This window comes from Mastigoproctus giganteus, chromosome 1 (genome assembly GCF_048544385.1).
Source record: "Mastigoproctus giganteus isolate SK-2022 chromosome 1, ASM4854438v1, whole genome shotgun sequence".
Taxonomy (NCBI): domain Eukaryota; kingdom Metazoa; phylum Arthropoda; class Arachnida; order Uropygi; family Thelyphonidae; genus Mastigoproctus; species Mastigoproctus giganteus.
In genome coordinates this window covers 242523331-242548393 of record NC_143575.1, presented here as the reverse complement: position 1 = coordinate 242548393, position 25063 = coordinate 242523331, and the positions used below count along the sequence as shown (strand labels likewise).

Below are 25063 nucleotides of genomic sequence, written 5' to 3'. Positions count from 1 at the left end.
TACCTCAAATTCATCAAATTTATTAGTTCAACATTCATTAATAAAAAATAGTTCATTAAAATTCATCAAATAAAATTAGTTAGTCTTTCCATTTGAATTCTAATAGCCGGCGTAGCCCTAGTTGCTTGCAATGGAACAGCTATCTTTCCTGCTGCTAAAATTAATTCTTTATTTTTTTATAATTGTTCTTACAGTTAAACTTGCAAGTCCTAAATTATGTCACACATCTGCTTGTCATTGACAAGCAGATGTGTGACAGTGATTGCTGCTGTTTGCCTAAGGTGTAGTAACCATAGTATCCTTAGTTCCTTGGGATTGATGTTTAGATTGTTTGAGAGCTGGAAGAGGATATCATGTTTCAAGCAATCGAATGCTTTGTGAAAAGTCAGTGAAGCAGACAGCTTCACTGACTTTTCAGGTTCTGCTGGTGTTCAGTTGCTCTTTCTGCCAGTATATTCAGAGCAAATATTGCTTCTCTTGTGCCAACCCCCTTTTAAAACCCATCTGGTCTTTTCCAATTTGTTCTTGAATCTTGCTTTTATTTAATTCTGTGTAGATCCCAACTTCAAGAGGACTTTCATGGAGCAGCACATTTGGCTGCTCTTGCCTTTTTTGGTATGAGAATAAAGATGGATCTCAGAAAGTCAAGGGGTAGTTTCCCTCCATTTAGGATATTATTGTAATTGAGGAGCTGTTGTTTTCCTGTTGTTTCAAGGTATTTGAGCATTTTCGCTGGGATTTTATCAATGTCAGCTACTTTGTTATTGTTCATTGGTTCTTCTGTTATTGCTCTGGTTCTTCCATCAGAAAGTATTATGTTCGCCTTCTGTTTGGGTGTTGTCGTTTCCTAGTTGTGTGTCGTCCTTGCAGTATAGTTCCCTCAGATATTCTTGCCATCTATCCTTTTTCTGTTGCTTGTCCACAATTTCCCTGTTTTGTTTTTATCCAGAATGTGGCCTCTTGCACTGTCTTTTTTGATGTTGCATAGTTCCTTCGCTTCTTTGTGGACTAGATGTTCTTATGCTTATTTTGCAGATACTTAATCCTTTTACATCTCTCCTCCATTCATGTCTGTTTTCTCTTCCTTATTTCCATTTTAACCAAACTGTTATACATCTTATATTTTTCTACATCTTTGTTCTTAAAGTTTTTCCTGCACTCCATTAGTTCTAATATCTCAGTATCTCACCCATTGTTGTTTGGCTTTCCTTTGGGCCTGTCCAAAAATTGCATTTGCAGCGTCTACCATTATCTTCTTGAACAAGGTCCACTCAGATTCTGAATCTCTATCTATTAGATAGAAATTACTATCCTTCATTCGCTCTTTGATTGTACTTGTGAAATGTCTCCCATATACAGACTGGCTAAGTTTTACTTTGACCCAGTCTTTAGTTTCTTACTCTTGGTTTTCTTCAATTTTATAACCAGCTTCCCTATTAGTGGGCAGTGATCTGAGCCAATATCAGCTCCAGGATAGGTTTTTAATGCTTTTAATTATGTTTCAGAATCTTTGGTTGATAATGATGTAGTCAATTTGATTTCGATTAATCTTTGATTGGGCATCATTGAGGGCCTTCCATGTGTATAATCTTCGTGTTGGTAGCTTGAACCAGGTGTTTGCAATGATCATTTCATGCTCTTGACAGAAGTCAACCAGTGCATCTCCCCTTCCATTTCTTGTTCATATCTTGTTCTCAATTTATAACTAATTATAACCATTATAATCCTGATTTCTATATGTTGGGGGAGGGCACTGCTTATTTAAGTTTTGAAGGTATTTTTCAGTTTTGGTATAATTCTATCTTAAAACTAAATCACGTGAAAAGAATTGCTACAAAAAAGAAAATATTTTTCTATATGGAAGGTGTATTTAAACTAGAAGTGATAATATTTGAAATCAAATTTTTTTTACAGCTGCAAGCTGTAAAATCTATTTGGAAGTACCAGAAACTTATACCTAAAGTGTTAGTAATAGTGAAGAACCATAGACTTGGCCAGTTTGGACAAAATAACTTACAAATATTTTGTTTTGTTTGGTACATAAAATTTTAAGTAATACTCAAAGTAAACATAACTTTATTGGAGTGTTCTGCATTAAGAAATGGGAAATCAAATTTTAAACATCAAACACATATACACACAGATAACTTTTTAGATTATCTTCATCTGAAGGGAAATCAAAATTTAAACATCAAACACATATACAGACCAATAAATTTCTAGATTATCTTCATCTGAAGAAATATTAGGATTATCGCTCCTACTCTTATTTTCTCAGTGCTTAAAGTATACAGGTAACTCTAGTATAACACAGAAGTTAGGTTCCTATAAAATCTCATGTAATGTGAAACTGTGTTATATGGGACTAAGAACCAGTACAAAAAGGGGGGTTAAGTTCCAAAAGCTAAAAAAATGCACCATCTTTCTGTGTCGGCTGAAAACTTGATGAGGTGTGTATCTGTGCTTTTCAGTAATTTTTTTGAAATTTCTCAGCATACTTTGCAGTTTCATTATCAGCCGATGCACTTTCCCCTTGAATTCTTGTGTAATGAGAAGCCGTTTTTAAATCGCTCAAACCAACCCTTTACTGGCAACAATCTCCAGGTTACGGTTAACAGAAGATTCTCCATTTTCTTTTAAATGGTTATAAGATTTTATTTTTTTTTGTTTAATTACATTAGCATCTAATGGGATCCATTTTTTACTGCTATTTAAACTTACAAAAACCTTAAAAGTCACGATCTGCACGCTTTGAAGTCACAATTTTTTATGATCTCAAACAAGCACAAGTTCAATAGCACAGAACCTAACATGCGGATTTCCCAACAAAATAAAATATGAGGATTTCCCAATAATATTTTTTGCATAACGATTAGCTAGTTAACAGCAGGGAATCACAAAAAAGAATGGAAATGTTGAAAAATTACATCCAACATAATAGTAGGGTTTCCCCCGCACAAAAGCTCAAAAATATCCTGTTATGCAAGGTTTACCGCAATTCTATAACCGTGTTAGAGCGAAACCGAATACTATGTTGTGCAAGGATTGCTACAATTTATCAGCCGTGTTAGAGCGAAACCATGTTGTAGAAGTGCCGTGTTATACAGGGGTTGCTTGTATAATGCACAAGTATCATTGTAATTTTTCTCAAATTTTGCCTTTGAAAATCATGGTATGTCCTTCTTCTAGTTCAAAAAGTGTGGTAAATGATTATCTCACTTATGTTTTCAGAACTGTTTTGTTGTGTGTGTGTGTGTGTGTTTTTTTTTTTTTTTTTCTTTCCCCCCCGGAGATAATAGTTCCTAGTTGGTTATTATGTTTATGTTTTCATTATTATAGTTTTATGTGCCTTTATCTACAAAGTATATGACTGATTTGGATTATTTTAGTGCTTTTGTAAGGTTTTGTTTAATAGCATTTATAATAGGATGTACTGTATGTTTTTTAATTAAGAACATTTTTAATGGGGATACTGATGAATGAAATTGCAGTTAATAATTAATAAATGTCTTAATTCTGTTGGTAATTCTTCATAATTGGATAGTTATTTCTTTATGTAGCTTATTTTATACACCTCATTTCATTCAGTTAGTGTATCTAGATAAAGCACCATAGAATATTCTTTTACAGAAGATGATGATGAAGCAAAGATCCTTGTTGAAATCCTTTGCAGTATCAAGTTGCCTTCAGTAAGTTAATCTGTAATTGATAATCATACCTGGTAGATTTTTACTTGTTTGAAAATTTGGTATAATAAATCACAGCATTATAATTTTAATCTTTGAAATTTTATGAAATTCTGTCAGTATTGAATAATGGACCCATTATTTCTATTTATGTAGATTATTGAAAACCCTGTTTCTAAAAATTTTTGCATACATTGGGAACATTTCCTACATGTTCAGTCCTGAGTGGTCCTTCATACCAAAATTAAACACTATTATAATGCAAAGTTGAATTTTGTTTTAGTACTTTTATAATGACTATAATGCAACTTAATGTGACTCCAAGGTACTGAGTAGCTGATGAATCAGCTAATCAGTATCTTATAATTTTAAGTTTAGTTCAATAAGATAAATATTGGTATCTAAAAGAAAAGCAAGGTCACATATCTGGTCACTGAATTTTGGCTTTAATTTGCATTGCATTCCATAAATGCAAAATTTTATTTCTCAAATAAAAAATTAATTTTAATATTTTTAAATCTTATGTGATGCATATGCTTTGTGCTCAGCCTCAATGTCCTTAAAAAAAAATACAGTTTTTCTAAATATTAGTTGGGATAAGTGTGAAATTTTTTTTTCTCTACACAGAATATCCCCCCCCCCATTTTCTTACATATTTTTGAATATTATCAAAAGCTCTTTAATAGTCTGGCTTACATGTGCCTTTCTTGGACTTTACTTTTTCAGCGGACCATAAAACCTGTCTCATGGCAGTATATTTTGAAATTTTATTCTAAAGTTATATCAACTCTGCGGAAACATCGAAACTTGCAGAGTTTGACTGCCACAGTAGAGCTAAGAAAATGGTCTGTTGCAGCATATTGTTATGAAATCTTTTTTGAAACATCAGCTGTGCAAGAATATTGAATCTTGCTGATTTGGGCCACTCTCCTTATGAGTAACCAGCATGTTTGCCTTATGTGATGCTGCTGATGTATAGTTACGAGGAAAAGATGAAATTCTGGATTATAACAAAAGACTAACAGATTTATGATTGAATCTGTTAGTCTTTTGTTGATCAGGAGCCCAATTCCACAACAACATTCATTTATTTGTTCCTTTGTAGTACAGCCAGTGTCCATCCTCTAGTTTGACCAGATCTTCACCTTTTCTTCAAATCTCACATAAACCAATGATGTATGTACCAATTGATGTTTTTCAGCTCTTAGGCATGAGTCTGTACTCGTAGACCAGATGTTAACTGTTCCAATGTCTAAAGGCCAAAGGTAGCCCGATCAAGCCCCCAGTCATTCTTAGCACCCTCTGCAATTGAGCTGGTCTTCCTGCTGCCATTGGTAGTAGATCGCAGGACTCCGGGGAATGAGGGCTGTTTATTTTATTGTGAAGCCATGTTGGGGAAATGGGCCATAACCTGCCATGCTTCCAGTGTAATTTGGCAGATTTTGGATTGATTTCTGGTGTCTTAGCTTTGATCTCTCCTTCTTTGGTGACCCTGTTAGGAGTATACACTCCCAATGGCATAGTTCTCAGCTTCATTGACATATGCAAACATTCCCGCTGCAATAAGGCATTGATCCATGGGGTGATTGTATTGTATTGTATTGAATAATGAAATATATACATTGCATTATTTTAAATTAAATTTAATTTGATTAGTAAAAACTTCTGAACTGTATTCAAGAAGCCCTTACCAAAATTTCTGCATATTGGGCAGCCCTGAGTTTACCAAAACTTCACGTGATAATTAAGTTGTTGGTAGCATGAGGTGAGATTTATGTAGCAGTATTTCTTAAGGGGGAGATGAGTGCATATTGATGCAGGAGGAAATAGAAACTATTTCCCTTAAGTTAACCTACAAAATATTCTAAATCAGGGCTTTTTAAACCTTTTCTCACTACAGAACCCATTCACATATCTAAATCTTCTGTGGAACCCTAATATCTTTAAAAATAGAAATACATGTGCAAATTAAATTAAAAATCAATGTAACATTTGTAGAACAATTTCTGGGATCCCTTTGTGTAACCCTAGGGTTCCAAGGAACATAATTGGAAAACCACTGCTTTATACAGTTCTGAATCTTGGATAATTCTTAATTCATGTTAAAGTAAAAAAGTAAACTGTAGCCATTATCAACCCGCTGCAGGATGGAAGCCTCCTCAACAATTCATGCTGAGGGAAATGGACCATAATCTGCCACGCTGGTCCAGTGCGGGTTGGCAGATCGACCGTATTTAGCAGTCAGAGGTTTGAACCCCGGTCTACTCAAAGAGCGTGTGCTACTGCACTCCCGATCCTGACCACTCGGCTACGGAATTCATATTAAAGTATTATTAAATCTTAAAACCTGCATCCCAGACTTTGTCTGTTATCATCTGCCCTTTTTTTTTTTTTTTTTATAAAGATTGTGAAAGTAAACTCTCTCATATTAAAATTCTTGCAGAATCCAGTTTGAAAACTTGTGTTCGAAATAAGTCCTAAGTAAGTAATAAATTTTGAAAAGAATTGGAGTTGTTCCATATTTCTAGCAGTGGGTTTATGGAATCAGATGTTTTTGTTTAAACATACAGATAATGCTGAAACATGCACTGAAAATTTAGTTAGTCTGATTCTTCCTTTTGAGGAACATTTGAAACACACGTTCATTAGTTTGGCAAGAGATTTGTCAAGATCATCAGTGCAAGATTTAGAGGGAAAAGGATCTTAAATCATCTAATTTGAATGGACAGCCTTTTATTGGACTAGGATGAAATTTTCCGCAGTTGCACATTCTAAATGTGCAACTGCGGAATTTCATTTATACACTGACAAGTTCACGTATCCCATTCATGTAAATATGAATTAAATTTTCCCTTTGAGATTACCTTTTTACTGTTCTTATGTCATGTGGAGTTTTAAAAAATGGAGTGATACCTACCGCTTAATCTGGCACTAGTATCACCCAATTTTGTAACTCTAGTGATATCACGTATCATGAGAGACCTCAAATTTTAACTTTAATATTTGAAAAAAAAGTATTTAGTTTTTTTTAAATTGTTTGTATTGTACTAATACTTGATATTTTACAGTAGATTGCAATGTTTATTAATTATTTTATTTTATTTTTTAAATGATAATTGAAAATTTTGCAAAAAAATTGAAGAAATTTGAAAATTACCTTAATAGAACAAATCAAGCTAATATTTACAAAAAATGCTTTGAAATTAATGTATTTCAGTAAAAAATAAATAAATTTTTATTAATTTTGCCTCTGTACATATAAATAGTATAAATATGAAATAGTAACATAAAATCATTCAATTCTGTTTTTACCCAAGGTTCTTGCCGCTTCACTACATGAAAGTTCTACATGATTGATATGCAAAAATAATAATAATACGTTGCTTTATGTGCCCATCTTTATTGCAATCATTTTTATTTTTCTTACGAATAGCCTTCTTCATCATTCTACAAGAAATATTGCTTGCAGATTGATGCCCGCTAAATTCATTAGGGAATTACAAATTACTATGGACTAGCATTTCAGTTGATAAATTCAGCACAGCTCATCTATGTCAACCTCCCTCCTTTTATAGAATTGTAAAATTTGATCTGTGATTTCAGTTTTTAAGCATCAGTTTTTACTGCCACAATGCACACTATGTGTAAAAATAACGTTCCGCTTTCTTTTTGGTAGTAGTAGTAGTGGCATGTGATGCAAGAAAGCAAGTGTATGAGCTTATGCAGCATCAGCCAAAAAAAAAAAAAAAATCACACCATTCCCTCCAAATGTCTGTCCAGTTCCTCCTTAAATTTATTTAACCTATCAACTTCCACAACGACAGATGGAAGTTTGTTCCAGCAATTAACCACCCGCTGGCTAAAGGCAAATTTCCGCACATCTATTCTACATCTGTCTTTTCTTAATTTGAATTTATGCCCCCTTAGGTTCGTAATCTGAACAAGTGGAAGGATCCCATCAGAATTCACCGTGCTCAATCCATTCAAGGCCTTATACACCTCAATCAGATCACTGCGCAGGTGCCTAGTCACCAGCCACTGCAATTTGCAGAACTTAAGCCTCTCTTGGTAAGAGTATCCCTTCGTTCCCCTCACCAATCTTGTTGCCTTTCTCTGTACACGCTCAAGCAAATCTACATTCTTCCTAAAATGAGGCCTCCAGAACTGTACGGAGTACTCAAGGCATGGCCTGACCACTGCCTTATACAGAGGGACAATCACCTCCTTTTCCCAGCTAGCAAAATTCCTATATATCATGGACAAAACCCCACAACCTGTCCTGGCAGCCTGTCTGCATTGCTCAGAAAACTTCATATCTCACTGCACAATTACTCCCAGGTCTTTTTCATTTTCTACCACCCTAAGTGTAGTACCACACAGTTGTTACGTTTCTCTGGGGTTACTTATACCCATATGCAGTACTTTGCATTTGTCAAGAGGTGCCTCAGTAGCCAGGTGGGAAGGAGCAGCAGTGTGTAGTACACGCTTCTTGATTAGACCGGGGTTCGAGCCCATCACCACCAAATACGGAGGATACGGAAAGGTCAGGGAATGACCACCGCATATCCCCGGAGCAATATGGACTTAGTTGCTAATGCTCCTAAAAACAAAACGAACAAACAAACAAGCATTTGTCAAGGTTAAACTTCAGTTGCCACTCTTAGCCCACCTGCCCAAATTATCTCGATCCTGTTGCAGTAGCACACTGCCATTACTGTCATTAACAACCCTGCCAACCTTTGTATCATCTGCAAACTTCGACACTAAGCCTGATATACCTTCATCAATATCATTGATAAATATACAAAACAACAGAGGATCCAACACCGAACCCTGTGGGACTCCACTAATAACATTAGTCCACGAAGAACAGCACCCATTAATTACCACCCTCTGTCTTAGCATTAGCATTAGTAGAGGCATATGATGTAAGAAAGCAAGCTTATGCAGCATCAGCCAAAAAAAAAAAACCCCCACTTCCACTTCACCCCTCTGTTCGTTCGAAATACCTGTCCAGCTGAGCCTTAAATTTATTTAGGCTATCAACTTCCACAACAAGGGATGGAAGTCTGTTCCACCAACCAACTACCCGCTGACTAAAGGCAAATTACCGCACATCTGTCTTTCCTCAATTTTAATTTATGCCCTCTCAGGTGATTATTCCGAGCCAGAGGAAGAATCCCATCAGCATTGAGCATGCTCAAACCATTCAAGGCTTTATACACATCTATCAGATCACCTTGCCGGTGCCTAGTCTCCAGACACTGTAATTTCCAAAACTTAAGCCTTTCTTCGTAAGTGCACCCCTTTGTTCCATTCACTAATCTTGTTGCCCTTCTCTGTACTCGTTCCAGCAGCTCTACATCCTTCTTGAAACGAGGCCTCCAGATGCCTTTCTTATGTTTAACTTCAACAATTTCTCCTCCACTTTGCTCTCAGTTATTACAAAATCATTAAGCACCCTGCTACAATTTGATAACCTTCTGCCATTTTCAAACCTTAATAACTCCTCATTTGTGAATGTAGATGCAAAATACTCATTCAGTTTGTTTGCTATCTGAGCAGGATCATCAACAGTCGAACCATCGATATCAAGTGGACCAATCAGATTCATTCCCTTCCTTTTAGAGTTTATATAAGTAAAGAAATCCTTGCTGTTTTTCTTAGCATCTTTTGACAAAGATTTCTCGTAATCTGCCTTCGCCTGCCTAACCTCGTTTGTGACCTGATTACAGACTAGCTTATATCTGCCATAGGTTTCTGATTTGATTGATAATTTATATACATCCCATGCATTTTTCTTCTCCGTCGCGAGTCTCATTAGTTCATTTGATAACCATTTAGGCCTAAACCTTGAAAATATTTCTTAATAGGTATGAAACTTTTAGTAGCTTCCACGATTAATTCCTTGAATGCTTCCCACTTAGAATTTACTGTTGGTAACATCGTCAGTTGATCCCACTGTACAGAATTTAAAAACTGTCTGTGACCACTGTACTCACCTTTATGGAAGCAAAAAACCTTTCCTTTACCCCTGATGGTAATTATATCTTTAAGTAAATCCCACATCAGTACACTGCCACTTAGTGGTTCCTTTATATGCAAACTCGGGGGAGAACTGAGGGGGGACAATTCTCCAACGCATCACACCCTAAAAAATGCCAACTTGTGAAATGTTTGCCGAACTCTCTGGAACAGAACATAATCTAGCCAAGGAGGATGTCTTTGTGTGTGTGCCAGGTGCAGAGTGTCTAGAAATTAGGCATCAACTCAGCATTCTACTGGGCATCTATGAGAGCTTGAGGTGTAGGGTAGATGCCCTCGAAGAAATTAATACGAGGGGCACGTCAAGCTCTCAACTGCCCAACTCAATGCCAGAGCTCACTCCTGGGCATCAGGCAACACAGCGGAAATCTCCAAGGTCGAATGCGCTGGTCCCAAAGGAACTAGTTATTGTTGGTGATGCTATTGTCAGGGAGACCGGGAATATATTGTGTAAAAAGGATAGATGGTAAAGTAGGATACCATTCTGACACCTTCGTGGAGTGTAAATTCACGTGGGTTAGCTGATAGTTCATTCGTGGCCATAGCCTCTGTGGAATTCCTCTTATTTTTTTGATAATATCCATATCGGTGAGTAGTGAGAGAAGCTTTTTTGAGAGTGGAAGACATTCCATCATGATGAAAAGCAGTGTTTCACTACATGACTTATTGTACTTGGCCGGACACAGTGAAGTAACATTAGCATTAGTAGAAGCATGGCATACAATGCAAGAAAGGAAGCTTATGCAGCATCAGCCAAAAAAAAAAAAAAAAGCAAGCTTCGATTTCACCCTTCTGTTCGTTCCAAATACTTGTCCAGCTCAGCCTTAAATTTATTTAGGCTATCAACTTCCACAACAAAAGATGGAAGTCTGTTCTACCAATCAACTACCTGCTGGCTAAAGGCAAACTTCCGCACATCTATCCTACAATTGTCTTTCCTCAATTTGAATTTATGCCCTCTTAGGTGATTATTCTGAGCAAGAGGAAGAGTCCCATCAGTATTGAGCATGCTCAAACCATTCAAGGCTTTATACACCTCAATCAGATCATCTCGCAGGTGCCTATCACTGTAACCTGCAAAACTTAAACCTTTCTTCGTAAGAGCAACACTATGTTCCATTCACTAATCTTGTTGCCCTTCTCTGTACTCATTCCAACAGCTCTACATCCTTCTTAAAATGAGGCCTCCAGACCTGTATACAGTACTCAAGGTATGGCCTGACCATCGCCTCATACAAGAGGATAATCACCTCCTTATTCTTGCTAGAAATATTCCTGTATATCATTGACAAGACACCACAAGACCGACTGCACTGCTCAGAAAACTTTACATCTGCCTGCACAGTTACCCCCAGGTCCTTTTCATTCTCTACCACTGTCAGTGTAGTACCACAGAGTTAGGCACCTCCGTAGCCAGGTGGGCAGGAACAGCAGTGTGTAGCACACGCTTCTTGATTAGACCGGGGTTCGAGCCTGTGATCACCAAATACAGAGGATGCAGAAAGGTCAGGAATGACCACCGCATATCCCCGGAGCAATATGGCCCTAGTTGCTAACGCTCCTAAAAAAAACCAAATACAGTAAACCCTCGCTATTCGTGGGGGTTACGTTCCTGAGAAATGTCATGAATACCGAAAACGCGAATACTGAGTTATGGCTCCCATAGTAATGAAGGGGTTCCGTTCTAAAGTATGAAATATATAAGAAAACTAGTCTAAAATTTTGTCTATGTATGTATTATAGGTACCTTCATAATATGACTATGTACATAGACAGTACATAGTGAAATGCAAGCATACAGCATCAAAATGAAAATAAGAAACAATTTCATATTAAATGTAATATTTATTAGAAATTTCAAACAAATCTTTCAAACCAGCGCCTGTAGCTAAAAAACTTATCTCGCCAGTGCTGTCACCAGTTTCGCTAAAGTGTTGATAAAAGAGTTTTGCCTTTTCACGAATGATGAGTGAACTTAACAGAATTTTATTTTGAGTTCGGTCTTCTATCCACAGATTTAAAGTTTTTTCCATTTTTTCTAATTTAACATCACAAGTTACAGAGCAAATTTCTGAAGCAATTAGTGCGTTTTCACGTACACTACAGCGGATTTTTTCTTTCGATTTCTTGATTGATCGTACCATTGACTCACTGATTTTATAATGTTTTGCCACTGAGGAGACACTTTCACCATTAGAAATTTTATCAAATAACTCAATTTTATTCGCTAATGTTATCACCTTTGATCTTTTCACATTTCCCTTGTTATTCGTAGCCATATTTTTTTGCGGGTTAGAAAGAACTTGTCCACAATAAAGTCATTTCTTCCGTTAACACTCGAAAAAGTCTGTTTTACACTGAAAACGGTAGATTTATCAATTTTGTACCCATATCAATTTATAAATTTATTCAATTTATAAGCATATAAATTAAAAGCAAATGAAGAAACCTTCCATGACAAGTGCATAATACATACTGAACAAGGATTAGCAAGAAACATCCACGCTCGGGATTTTGTCACTCCCCCCCCCCCCCTCCCCACACACACCCATTGAGCACTGTTTTGACCGGGAAAGATAATTTTAGCCACGCCCATGTTTTTTTATGGTGGAAAATATTCACAGCGCTTTAAAATTCACATTTTTTTAGGTTTCATTTTATATTAAGTCAGCGATCGCGAATACGCGAAACCGCGAATACAGATATCGCGAATAGCGGGGGTTTACTGTAATAATAATAACAACCACAGAGTTGATACATTACTCTGGGGTTACTGCTTCCCATATGTATACTTTACATTTGTCAATGTTAAACTTCATTTGCCACCTGTCAGCCCATCTGCTGAACTTTTCTAGATCCTGTTGCAGCAGTGTACTGTCATTTGTGTCATTAACAACCATGTCAACCTTTGTATCGTCTGCAAACTTGGACATTAAGCCTGATATACCATCATCAATATCATTTATCAATACAAGAAACAACAGTGGACCCAACACTGAACCCTGGGGAACTCCACTAATAACATTAGTCCATGAAGAGCAGTGTCCATTGATTACCACTCTCTGTCTTCTCCCCCCCCCCCAACCATCTTTTTATCCGTAGCAGCAATTTGCCTCCAATGCAGCACTGCTCCAATTTGTGCAGCAGTCTTTCATTCAAAAGCCTTTCTAAGATCCAAATATATGATATCAAAGTTATTCCCTGCATTCAGTGGCTCTGAGGTCACATCATAGTATCAAAACAAATTGGTCAGACAAGCTTTCGCCTTAACAAACCCATTCTGTGTCCGAGTTATAACTGAAGTCTTGTCTAGATGATCCTGCAGTGCTTCATTAATTTCCCTGGAACAGAAGTTAAACTAACAGGTCTATAATCACTTGTGATCCTCCTTTGTGAATTTGAATTGGGGTCACATTTGCACATCTCCAGTTCATGGGTACCTCCCCTGAGTCCAAGGAAGCTCTCATGATTATGGCTAAGGGTTTGCTTACTTCCTTTGCTGCCTCCTTTAATATAACTGGATAGGTCCATTCCATCCGTGGTGCCTTTCTTATGTTTATCTTCAAAATTTCTTGTCCCCTTTCCTCTCAGTTATTATAAAATCATCTAGCTCACTGCCAGAGTTTAGTTCACCTCTGGCATTCCCCTCCCTGAATAACTCCTCATGTGTGAATGTAGATGCAACACAAACAATATTGCCTGGCCCTACAGGTTCCTTTCAGCTTATACAAAGTGAACAACAATATAAAAGGACAAAACAAGCAGCACAAACACAAGACCAAAGACACTGTTAAGAAGGTACAGAACTGCTAATCCCCAAACCAATGAGTCACTAGGATTCAATATTTTACTCAGGGGCTGTCGGGCAATATGATACTACTGCTGGGTTAAGTCTTTATGTAAAAAAGTTTTGCAAAAAGTCACTGAACATCTTTCGTGTCAATAATTAGAGAGTCTGATCAGTAACTATGGTAAAATTTTATATTAAAATTAAAATAAATTAGTGAAAATTTTTGAAAAAAAAATGTTTCCTTAAAGTCAAGATGGTGATGTGGCAAATTTACTATATTTCATGCATTATTTCTTTGGTATAGTGATAATAATGCTTTGTTTGTGAAATTGATAGTTTTAGAAATTATTTACTCTGTTACATCATTCACATAATTATATTTATAGGTATTTTCTTGAATTGGTATAGTTTTGAGTACACCTTCAAAGATTACAAAAATTTATTTTCAGTAATTCAAAATAAGTATCTTCAGCTAAGTTTTTTTTGTTTTTAGATAACAGCAGTAACTGCCCGAAGTGCCTTAGTTCATTGGATTCCACCACAGCTAACATCAGAAAATGGAGAAAATAAATACCCCGATGTTGACGTGCACGAGTCAGATTTTACATATCAATTGTTCCTTTCAGACAAAAATAAAGACTGCAAGAAACTTGTATACTGGTATATAAATTAAGTATAAATTCCTTAGAATAAAATGAAATAATAATTTAGAAGTAGATCAGATTCCCAGAATTCTGTCAGAGGTATTAGTTATTAGTACAGATTTATATTTTAAATATGTAGTCAATCTAGCATTCCTGCATAAATTATTTACCTACTTCATTTTTATATGTTAAAAAAATTCATTTCATTATTCAGAAATAAATGTATTTAAGCTATAAATTCTGTTCCCACTAATAAGCTTTCCATTTATGTTTTATATCTTCATTTCATTATATTTTTAACTTGAGACAAATTAAAATTTAACTTGTCTGAAGCATTTCTTACTGTTTAGGTTAAAATTTGCCTTTATTTCTCAAAATGTAAAAAGTTTAGTACATAAAGCCATTACGTGATGCATTCCTTTAGTACTTCATCAGTCTTTGCTCCGTGAAACTTTTTGACAAATTCAGATTAAATTTGGTGATGGCTTACAATTACCATTGGCCATTAGTTGAGGCATATGATGCAAGAAAGCAAGCTTATACAGCATCAGCCAAAAAAAACCTTCCCATTTCACCCATCTGGTCACTCAAAATGTTTGTCTAGTTCAGTCTTAAATTTATTTAAGCTATCAAATAAGTATTACGTGTATGTCTTCTGAAATTTTACATTGTAATTTTGTTTTCAGCATCCTACTGAAAGACATTGTTAAGATACTATGAAATGATCTCTCATTATAGAGTGAAGTAAGATCATAACCATACTGTTATCCTGAATTAATTTATTTGTAGAATACACGACAGTCAGTTTGCTAATGAAAATAAGCATAAATTTGCAAATTTTTTTAAAAAATTCCTGTTTTAATATATTTTACTTCTTTTTGCAAAAAGAAAAAGACAGAGAAAGACAGTTTTTCCAAAAAGATGGAGAAACTATTCATCACCAACTGTATTACAATGGTGAGATGGAGAAGGAACAAACCCAAGTAAAAGAGACAGATTCTCCATTGTAAATCTGAAGAGTTCATAGCTATGGTAAACAATGAAGAATAAGAACAATTCAGTGCATAAAAAGAAATACAAAAATATATGTGCCATTTCAAAATGAAGATATTAGTGTCATGCATGCTTTTTATTCTCATTATTTATCATAGAACTATAATTTTATTCTGATCTGTGCTGATTATGCAGGTATGTTACTGAGATATTTTAGCATTAGTAGAGGCATATGATGCAAGAAAGCAAGCTTATACAGCATCAGCCAAAAAAAAACTTTCCATTTCACTCACCCATTCACTCCAAAAGTCTGTGTAATTCTGCCTTGAATTTATTTAAGTTGTCAAGTTCCACAACAACAGATGGAAGCTTGTTCCAGCAATCAACCACTTTCTGGCTAAAGGCAAATTTCCACACATCCATTCTATAATACAACTGTCTTTCCTCACTTTGAATTTATGCCCCCTCAGGTGCGTAATTTGAGCAAGAGAAAGAATCCCATCAGCATTGAGTTTGCTTAAATGATTCAAGGCCTTATACACCTCAATCAGATCACCTCGCAGGTGCCTAGTTCCAGATGCTGCATTTTGCAAGGCTTTCTTGGTAAGAGCACCCATTTGTTCCCGTCACCAATCTTGTTGCCCTTCTCTGTACTTCTACAACTCTACATCCTTCTAAAATGAGGCCTCCAGACCTGTACGCAGTTCTCAAGGTGTGACTTGACCATTGCCTTATACAAAGGGATAATCACCTTCTAATCCCTTCTACCAAAATTCCTGTATATCATTGACAATACCCTATGACCTTCTCTGGCAGCCTATATGCACTGCTCAGAAAACTTCATATCTGACTGCACAAAAAAGGCCCCGCAGGTCTTTTTCATTCTCCAAAAAGTACTGCACAGTTAGTACGTTATTCTGGGGTTACTGCTACCCATATGTAGTACTTTGCATTTGTCAATTTTTAAATTTCAGTTGCCATCTCTCAGCCTGTGTGCCCAACTTTACTAGATCCTGTTGCAGTAACGTACTGTCATTAACAACCCTGCCAACCTTGTATTGTCAGCAAACTTGGACATTAAGCCCAATATACCTTCATCAGTATCATTGATAAATATACAAAACAACAACGGGCCCAGCACCGAACTTTGGGGGTAACTACTAATAACATTAGTCCACAAAGAGCAGAGTCCCTTGATTACCATTCTGTCTTCTGCCACTCAACCATCCCTTTGTCCATTGTAGCAACTTGCCCCTATTGCCATACTGCTTCAATTTGTACAGCAGTCTTCCATGTGCAACAGTATCAAAAGCCTTCCTGATATAAAAGTCTGGCCATATATATGAAAGTCCTATATAAAAGTCAATTATTTTAAAAAAATTGCTGCATTGTCCATTTATACATTGATTTGAGTAAATCAGGGCTACATCTAACTATAAGGGAGCTAAAATGTGATACATCTTATATCCTAGGATCTGATATATGTGACATAGTGCTAAAATCATGAATAAAATTTAATAATAACGATAATAATGAGACCTATAATCAGAGGATCGAAGAATACCTTGACACCCTCAAGCAGAAACTCCTGGTATTTAGCAACAGACTTTGCCAGGGAGAGTGACCAGAGAAAACAGACAACAGGATATTTGATGAAACCAGTAGAGAGCCTTCTATAGGAAATTGGGCAATGGGGGAAGGAAGGCAACAAATCCGGCCCCAAGTGCCAAGCGATAGGGACCAAGCGATTTTTTCTTAAGCGAATTCTAAAGTGATCCTTCCAAGTGATTTTGTTCTGTTTCATTTCTAGCCGCTCTCTTATTCTCAGTTCATTGTAAGTGGTTCTTCACTTAGCAGATTTTAAGTAGAACCCAGGAAGGAAAATCACCTTTCTTTTTTAGGATATTTATCCATTTTCTTACTAACAAACTAATCCGTCAGCCGCTTGGTCACTAGGTGGCACTGCTCCTGCCTCCCCGTGGTGGGGCTGGAAACCTGAAAGGAAAAATCATCCTTTCAGGGCTAAAAGGAGCAACAATGGACTTGACAAACCAGACTTCTCCTGGAATTATGGATCAAACTGATCATAATCGGCAGCAAGATGATCCTAATCCATCTACTGCCAAAAGACAAAAGAAAGATGTGACCCAAACCATCTCGCCACTCTTTCTAATTGTTCATTCCCTATCAGACCAACCAGTTAGTAAACTTTCTCCCTTTGTTATACAAAGGTGTCTAGAACATATAGCTGGTCCACCGAAAAATGGTTCGCCGCTTGAAATCAGGCGACCTTCTGATAGAATCGACAAATCATCGACATTCTGAGCTTCTTCTTGAAACCAAAACTTTTGGAGGGATTCCCATCAAAGTCACTCCACATGCCACTTTAAATTCATCTAAAGGGGATATCGTGGAATGGGACCTCCTAAACAGCACTGAAGAAGAAATCGTACAAGAGCTACAAAACCAGAATGTCATACATGCCAAAAGAATCCTTATTAAAAAGGATGGAAACCTCATTCCAACCCGCACCATCATACTTACTTTCAGTACTCCAACTCTACCATCATCAGTCAAAGCCGGATACCTGAATTGCCAGGTAAAACCATACATCCCCAATCCAATAAGATGCTTCAAATGTCAAAAATATGGCCATTCCCAAACAGTATGCAGAGGACAAGCTATTTGTGCCACTTGTGGCTCAAAAGAACATACCTGTAAAGAATGCAATACACAGTCTCCTCGCTGCCCAAACTGCAAAGGAGACCACCCTGCCTATTCTAGAGACTGTAATATATGGAAAAGAGAAAAGCAAGTTCAAAAATATAAAACTGAACATAAGATTACATATCAAGAAGCCAAAAAGTAGATACCACTATTTCCAGCAGTGAGATCATATGCAGCAGCAACAGCAGCAACTACAGTGCAGAAAACAAAGGTAATTGCAATACAGACTGACATCACAGTCCCACCTAACATCTCAATAGCAGATTGGGCACGTAATCTTCTTTTACAAACAAAACAAAAAGTTGACCAGGCAATTAATACACCCATTGTAATCTCACCAGATGCTGAAGATCCAACACCAACAAGCAGTACAAATTCCACCAAACCTGTAGAAAACACACAAAAAAATACTGACACTATGGATATTGATGAAAAAGAGAAAGAAGATGAACCAGTTCTGGAACTTTACGCAAATGATGACATGGACAGTGGTGGCCGACCAAGCTTCCCCAGAAAAGAAAAAATCAAAACAGATCGATTAAAACAAGCAGCTCATCGTAAGTCATCTGAATCAAGTACTAAACCCAAATAATGTGTACACTTCTACAATGGAATTGTCGTGGCTTTCGAAGTAATCTAAGCGATATCAAAGATCTAATTTCCGTATATGCTCCTGCAAGTATCTGTTTGCAAGAAACAAACCTAACTCCGCACATAAGTATTTCAATCAAGAACTACAATCTATATAGGCAAGACCGAAAAACCAATACAGGTCATGGAGGAGTCGCCATTCTTGTTGACTCTAATGTTCCATCCAAGCATATTCAGCTACAAACATCCCTTGAAGCAGTCGCAGTACGCATCGTGACTGGAATTACCTTGACTATGATTTCTCTCTACCTTCCACCTAATCATGCGTATACACTGCAAGAATTTGAGGATTTAATTGAACAATTACCATCTCCTTTTTGTTTGATGGGGGGACCTTAACAGGCATCATATCATCTGGGGATCACTTTGTACAGACAAAAGAGGACAGATGATTGAAAAACTTATAAATAATAGGAACCTAACACTCTTAAACACAGGTACTCACACCCATGTCCACTTACCAACAGGGACTACCTCTGCAATTGATCTCACCATCTGTTCCCCAGCTCTCTTTCCTCTCCTTGACTGGTCTGTTTCCGATGATCCCTATAGCAGTGATCATTACCCAGTTGTTTGTCACCTACTAGCAAATGATGTACAGCAACCTATAAGAGGTATAAAATGGAAATTTTGCAAAGCAAACTGGGAAAAATACCAATATGCTGCTTCTTTAGATGAGAAAATCATAAGACATACTGATATCAATAATGCTGTTACTCATATCACAAATCAAATAATTTCTGCAGCAAACATTGCAATACCAAAGACAGCTCACCAGTCTCATAAACATTACAAGCAGTGGTGGAATGAAGAATGCTTGGAAGCAAAGAAAGAAAAAAATAAGGCTTGGAATCAATTCAGAAAGTATCCCACCACCACTAATCTCATAAAATATAAGAAAGCCAGAGCAAAAGCATGCTATATACGCCGGAAATCTCAGAAAGAATCTTGCATATCTTTTGCAAACAAAATTAATAGAAATACGGACAGCAGAATAATATGGAATAAAATTCGACAAATTTCAGGCAAATATACAACCGTCCCTAAACCGATCATAAGCTGGAAAGGTCATGACATAACTGAACCAGAAAAAATTGCAAATCTACTAGGAGAAACATTTGAGGAATTGTCAGCAACAACGTCATACAGACCAATCTTTCAAACATATAAAGCTCAAATGGAAAAATACAAAATTAATTTTCATGCAGCTCATGAGATTTCATACAATCAATCCTTCACTATAAATGAATTGCATAAAGCCCTAGCTAAATCTAAAGAAAGTGCAGCAGGTCCGGATGGAATCCATTATCAAATGATCAAACACCTCCATAAAAATTCTTTATACATGCTGTTACTGCTATATAATAGGATATACCTTGAGGATACATATCCAGACTCTTGGCGACATTCGTTTGTACTGGCCTTTCCAAAACCTGGGAAGGACCATTCAAATCCATATAATTATCGTCCCATCACGCTCACTAGCTGTCTAGGTAAAATTTTAGAAAAAATGGTGAACGATCGGTTAACATGGTTTCTTGACTTCCATAACCTCCTTAGTCCTAGTCAATATGGTTTTCAGAAAAATAGATCAACAATAGACATAATGACAAAAGCTGAATCAAATATTCGCAATGCCTTTCTCCGAAACGAACACCTTGTAATGATATGCCTTGATATTGAAAAGGCGTTCGATACTACGTGGAGATATGGTATCCTTCATGAATTGCACAAATTAGGTCTTCGAGTCCATCTACCGAAGTTCCTTCAGAATTTCATGACTAAAAGAACTTTTCAAGTCCGCTACCATCATATCCTGTCTCTAATATACAATCAAGAACAGGGGGTCCCCCAAGGCTCAGTCCTCAGTGCAACCCTTTTCACTATCAAAATAAACCCAGTAACAGAAGTTATTCCAGCAACAATTGAAACCTACTTATATGACGACGACCTCACAATATCATGTCACTCACAGAATATGCGGACAATCGAGAGGCAGCTCCAATGTGCTATTAACAAAATAGAATCCTGGTCCATCTATAATGGATATCGAATCTCAGTACAAAAGACAGCTGCAATACACTTCTGCAGAAAACGAAAGATGCATCCTGATCCAGAACTAAGGATAAGCAATCAACAAATTCCACTGAAACAGAGTATCCAGCTACTAGGACTAATCATGGATCGAAAATTAAATTTCCTAGAACACATAAAATATCTACATACAATGTGCTTAAAGAAATTAAACATTCTACGAGCTGTATCAGCCATGACATGGGGAGCTGATCGATATTCACTTTTGCATGTTTATCGTGCAATGATAAGATCTAAATTAGATTATGGTTCTCTCATTTACTCCTCAGCTAGGAAAAGTGTGTTAAACTGGTTAGATCCAATTCATCACAATGCATTACGTGTTATTTCAGGAGCCTTCCGTACCTCACCTGTGTATAGCCTATACACAGAGATCCATAAACTCCCACTCAGTCTTCGTAGACAAGTTCTTCTTATGAACTATGCTGCGAAAGTTCAAAGCCTTCCTGGACATCCAACATGGCAATATCTGTATAAACCGAAATGGGAAAATTTATATACGAACAAACCTAATATATGCAAACCTGCAGGTATCCGACTAAAAGAAATACTCTCACAATTGAACTTAAGTATGGATAAAATCTACCAAGATACCCCCTTAGCCCTTCCACCGTGGAAAATCAGTTCAGTTGACTGTGACATGTTCCTCATAAAATGGAAACAGAGCAATATCCCAAGTCAACATATAAAACAGCTCCATTCCTCTTATGTAACGCAATTCTCTGACTATTCTCATTTGTATACTGATGAATCCAAGACGGCCACACACGTTGGTGCTGCTGTTGTATTGCCAAACAAAGAGACTAAAACACAGTCTCTTCCAATAGAGTGCAGTATCTTTAGTGCTGAATTGTTTGCAATAAGTCTCGCCCTAGATCACATTGCCAAAACTTCCCTCGTAAAAAGTATCATTTTCACAGACTCATTAAGTGCAATATATGCTTTACAGACAGAAGATCATCCATCTCATCCGTATGTAAGAAAAATTCTTTCCTCCTTATCACCTTAGCACCTTAGGGAAAACAAACAAAGAGTCAGATTCACTTGGATTCCTGGACATTCTGGAATACTCGGCAATGAACGTGCGGATGATGCTGCAAAACATCCATCTAACAAAAATTCTCACTTGCATAAAATACCGCTCAATGACTTTAAAAACATCAATCGAAAAGCCTCTGAAAATATATGGACGCAGATCTGGAAATCTCAAACAAACAATAAATTATACCAAATCAAACAACAGCAGAAATCCTGGAAATCAAGTTTTCGGTCAAACAGACATGAAGAGGTTATCCTCGCCCGGCTTCGCATCGGACACACATATTTAACACACTCTTACCTCCTAATGAAAGACGATCCTCCACAATGCCCTCAGTGTCTGACCACACTAACAGTGAAGCACATCATCATAGAATGTCCACGATACCAAATTGCCCGCCAATCAGCTTTCAAATCGCATTCAAATGAGCCATTAAGCCTTGAACTCATTATGGGAGAAAAATCAAACGTCAGTGAACTCTTATCATACCTCAGCTTAATAAACTTAACTAATCATATCTAATGTGTTAAATCAGTAACAATATAACAGGAAATAACAAAACTTGAACAGGTGCAATATAGCCGAAGTTGCTCTTGCGCCATTAAACCCCAAACAACAACAACAACAACAGCAACAACTCCCCAACTAGAAGGATCTCAAGGAGTTCTGGGGGGGGGGGAACCTATGGAGTGGTGAAGTTTGCCATAACAGTCTTGTCCCCTGGATAGAGCTCAAAAGAAAGAAAACCAAGAACATACAAGAGATGACAGAATGGGAGATTCAGGAGGAAGAAGTACAGCAGTCAATCAGGTAGTCCCACAACTTGTGAACTGCAGGAATAGGTAACATCCACAACTACTGGTACTAGAAGTTCAGCTGCACACACAGGCACATAGCAGAGCAGTTCCTCAGATAATGAGGCACCCTCACACTCCCACAGTCTCTGACTTAAGGAATCACCTACCAGAAGGCTATAGGAAATGGGAAATTGGGATAGAGACAGCACAAACTGGGCAAAGTAAAGACGAATCACCTGTCTCCAAACAATTGTACAAGATCCTGACAGCTGCATAACTAAGAAGATATCAGACAACTTGGAGAATCTGAACATCATGCAGAGCAGCAAAAGGGATGTAAGCAGATTAGCAAAAGATGCAAGGATCAATTGACCATTGATGCTACAGTTATGGAGCAAGCCTACAAAAAACACTGCAACCTGTGTATGGCCTACTTCAACTACCACAAGGCCTTCGGCTCCGTGCTCCATAGCTGGCTGATAGAGATGCTGAACATCTACAAAGTCAACCTGACACACTTCCCAGAAGCAACCATGGCAAAATGGAGGACCACCATCAAGGTCAAGAACATCACTACCAGACCGATACCCATCAGAAGAGATTCCAGAGAGATGCCCTGAGCCCACTGTGGTTCTGTCTAGCAAATCGCTGTCTAGCATGCTCAATAACAGTAAGTACAGATATACCCTAAAAGAAGGCAGGAAGAACCTGTACACTCTCTCTCAACTGATGTACACGGATGACATTAAACTATGCTGAAACTGAGAATCAACTCCAACAGCTACTCTGGATCATTGAAAAGTTCAGCACTGATATCAGGATGCATTTTGTCCTAGAAAAATGCAAGATCCATGGATTACATCAAGGACATCTAGTTGGACAAACTACTAGCTGAAGACCGATGAAGAGATTGAAGCCATGACAGAGGAACAGACATGCATATATCTGAGGATGATGCAGGCCCACCAGTTAGAACACAAGGAGATCAAGGCCTGCCTGACTGAGAAATACCATCAGAGACTGAGAAGCTTGCTAAAATCAAAGCTGAATAGTGAGAATATGGTCATAGCCATAAACACTTGTGCAGTGTCAGGGCTAACGTACTCCATTGGGGTCATGGATTGGACCAACTCCAAGCTGGAGGAGATCGACCAGGATAATGATACAAAGAGAGCTGCAGTACTACCCAAAGTCAGCCATCGAGAGACTGAATATAGCTGAAACATAACTGAAAAGGATGGAAGGGATTTATTGACCTTATTGAACAAGAGAAGGCGGCAATTAAGAACCTGTGGGATTACATCCAGGAAAACACAGCACCAACCTACTTTTGGCTATCTTTCTTAGAAAGATAGCCAAAGGCACACAACACTCAACTTCAACAAGGAGACTATACTCTCGCAAACAGAAAAAACAAAGACAGAAGATGGGCAAAGAAGACTCTGTGGCTGACACTACAATGACTTCCATCAAGACTACATAGATAAGATAGCTTCCAACACTTGGCTTATGAAAGGAAAGCTCTTCCTTGAGGTTGAAGTATTCATGCAAGCCATCCAATCAACACCAGGAACTGCAGGAAATACCTCACAAGGACCACAGAGTAACAGATGACACATGTTGCCGATGCCATCTGGCTCCAGAAACAATCAAGCACGTCACCACAGGATGCAGGGTGATCACCCAGATGGAGTACACTCCCAGACACAACTAGGTGCCCAGGATAACACATCAGAAGCTATGCAAAAATAGTAGCTGATCAAAGAAAGTTTACCATATTACAAGTATGAGCCTGAGGCCATAATAGAAACATCTAGTTGGGACTGTGCCATAAAAACGGACAAGATGATCCCTCACAACAGACCAGATATAACCCTCATTGACACCTACCTAATCATGGTGCCCAACACCAGCAACCTCCAGAAAATATACAAGGAAATGATCAGGAAGTACTCAGACCTAAGACAGGAAGTCAAAATGTATGTGGTGTATGGAACAAGTAACGATTGTCCCAATCACTGTGTCAACCACCGACATGGTGCCAAAGAGCCTCTGTAAGGACCTAGCTGCAATAGGCATTCTAGAGAACACTTATACGGAGCTCCAGAAAGCTGTGGGCCTGAACATCTGTAGGATAGTGAGAGTTCCTTGACCAACAGTAATAATAACAAAAAAACCCATAAAGAAGGGAATTTATTTTTAATAATAATGTGTATGCTGTGATCCATTTCTCCCAAGCATACATATTGCACATGGCAATCTGGTAGTGGCATATGTGTTGCTAGTTAGAGGCTGCAGTAATTATTTTTATTTTATTTTTGAAATGACCAGAAAGGATTGGTAATTTTGAAGTGTCAGTCAATTAAAACATATTCTGCTTGTACAAATAGTTTATTTGCATAACTTAGTTTGTTGCTTAATATTACCCACTGTTTCTGAGTAATTGTGAAGTTAGAGAGGATATAAATGATTGAGACAAATATGGTCAAACTCAAAATATATGACAATAGTTATCTATCTTATGCTTTACAAATACAGTTTGTAAATGGTAAAAAATGTCTTTAACTGCTGTTTGTGTAAGCATTTTTGCTTTTCAC

General features: G+C 37.3%; 1 protein-coding gene across 5 annotated transcripts in view; it reads left to right on the top strand.

Moving 5' to 3' along the window:
• Window positions 1-25063, top strand: part of LOC150091709 (fibronectin type-III domain-containing protein 3A-like) — a 489490-nt gene that overhangs the window by 165850 nt on the left and 298577 nt on the right. For all 5 annotated transcript variants that reach the window (XM_090376531.1, XM_090376557.1, XM_090376540.1 and 2 more), the window contains 2 exons: window positions 3631-3689; window positions 14015-14181. In XM_090376531.1, the coding sequence (XP_090232657.1) occupies window positions 3631-3689; window positions 14015-14181 (226 nt within the window). The remainder of the gene's footprint in view (window positions 1-3630; window positions 3690-14014; window positions 14182-25063) is intronic.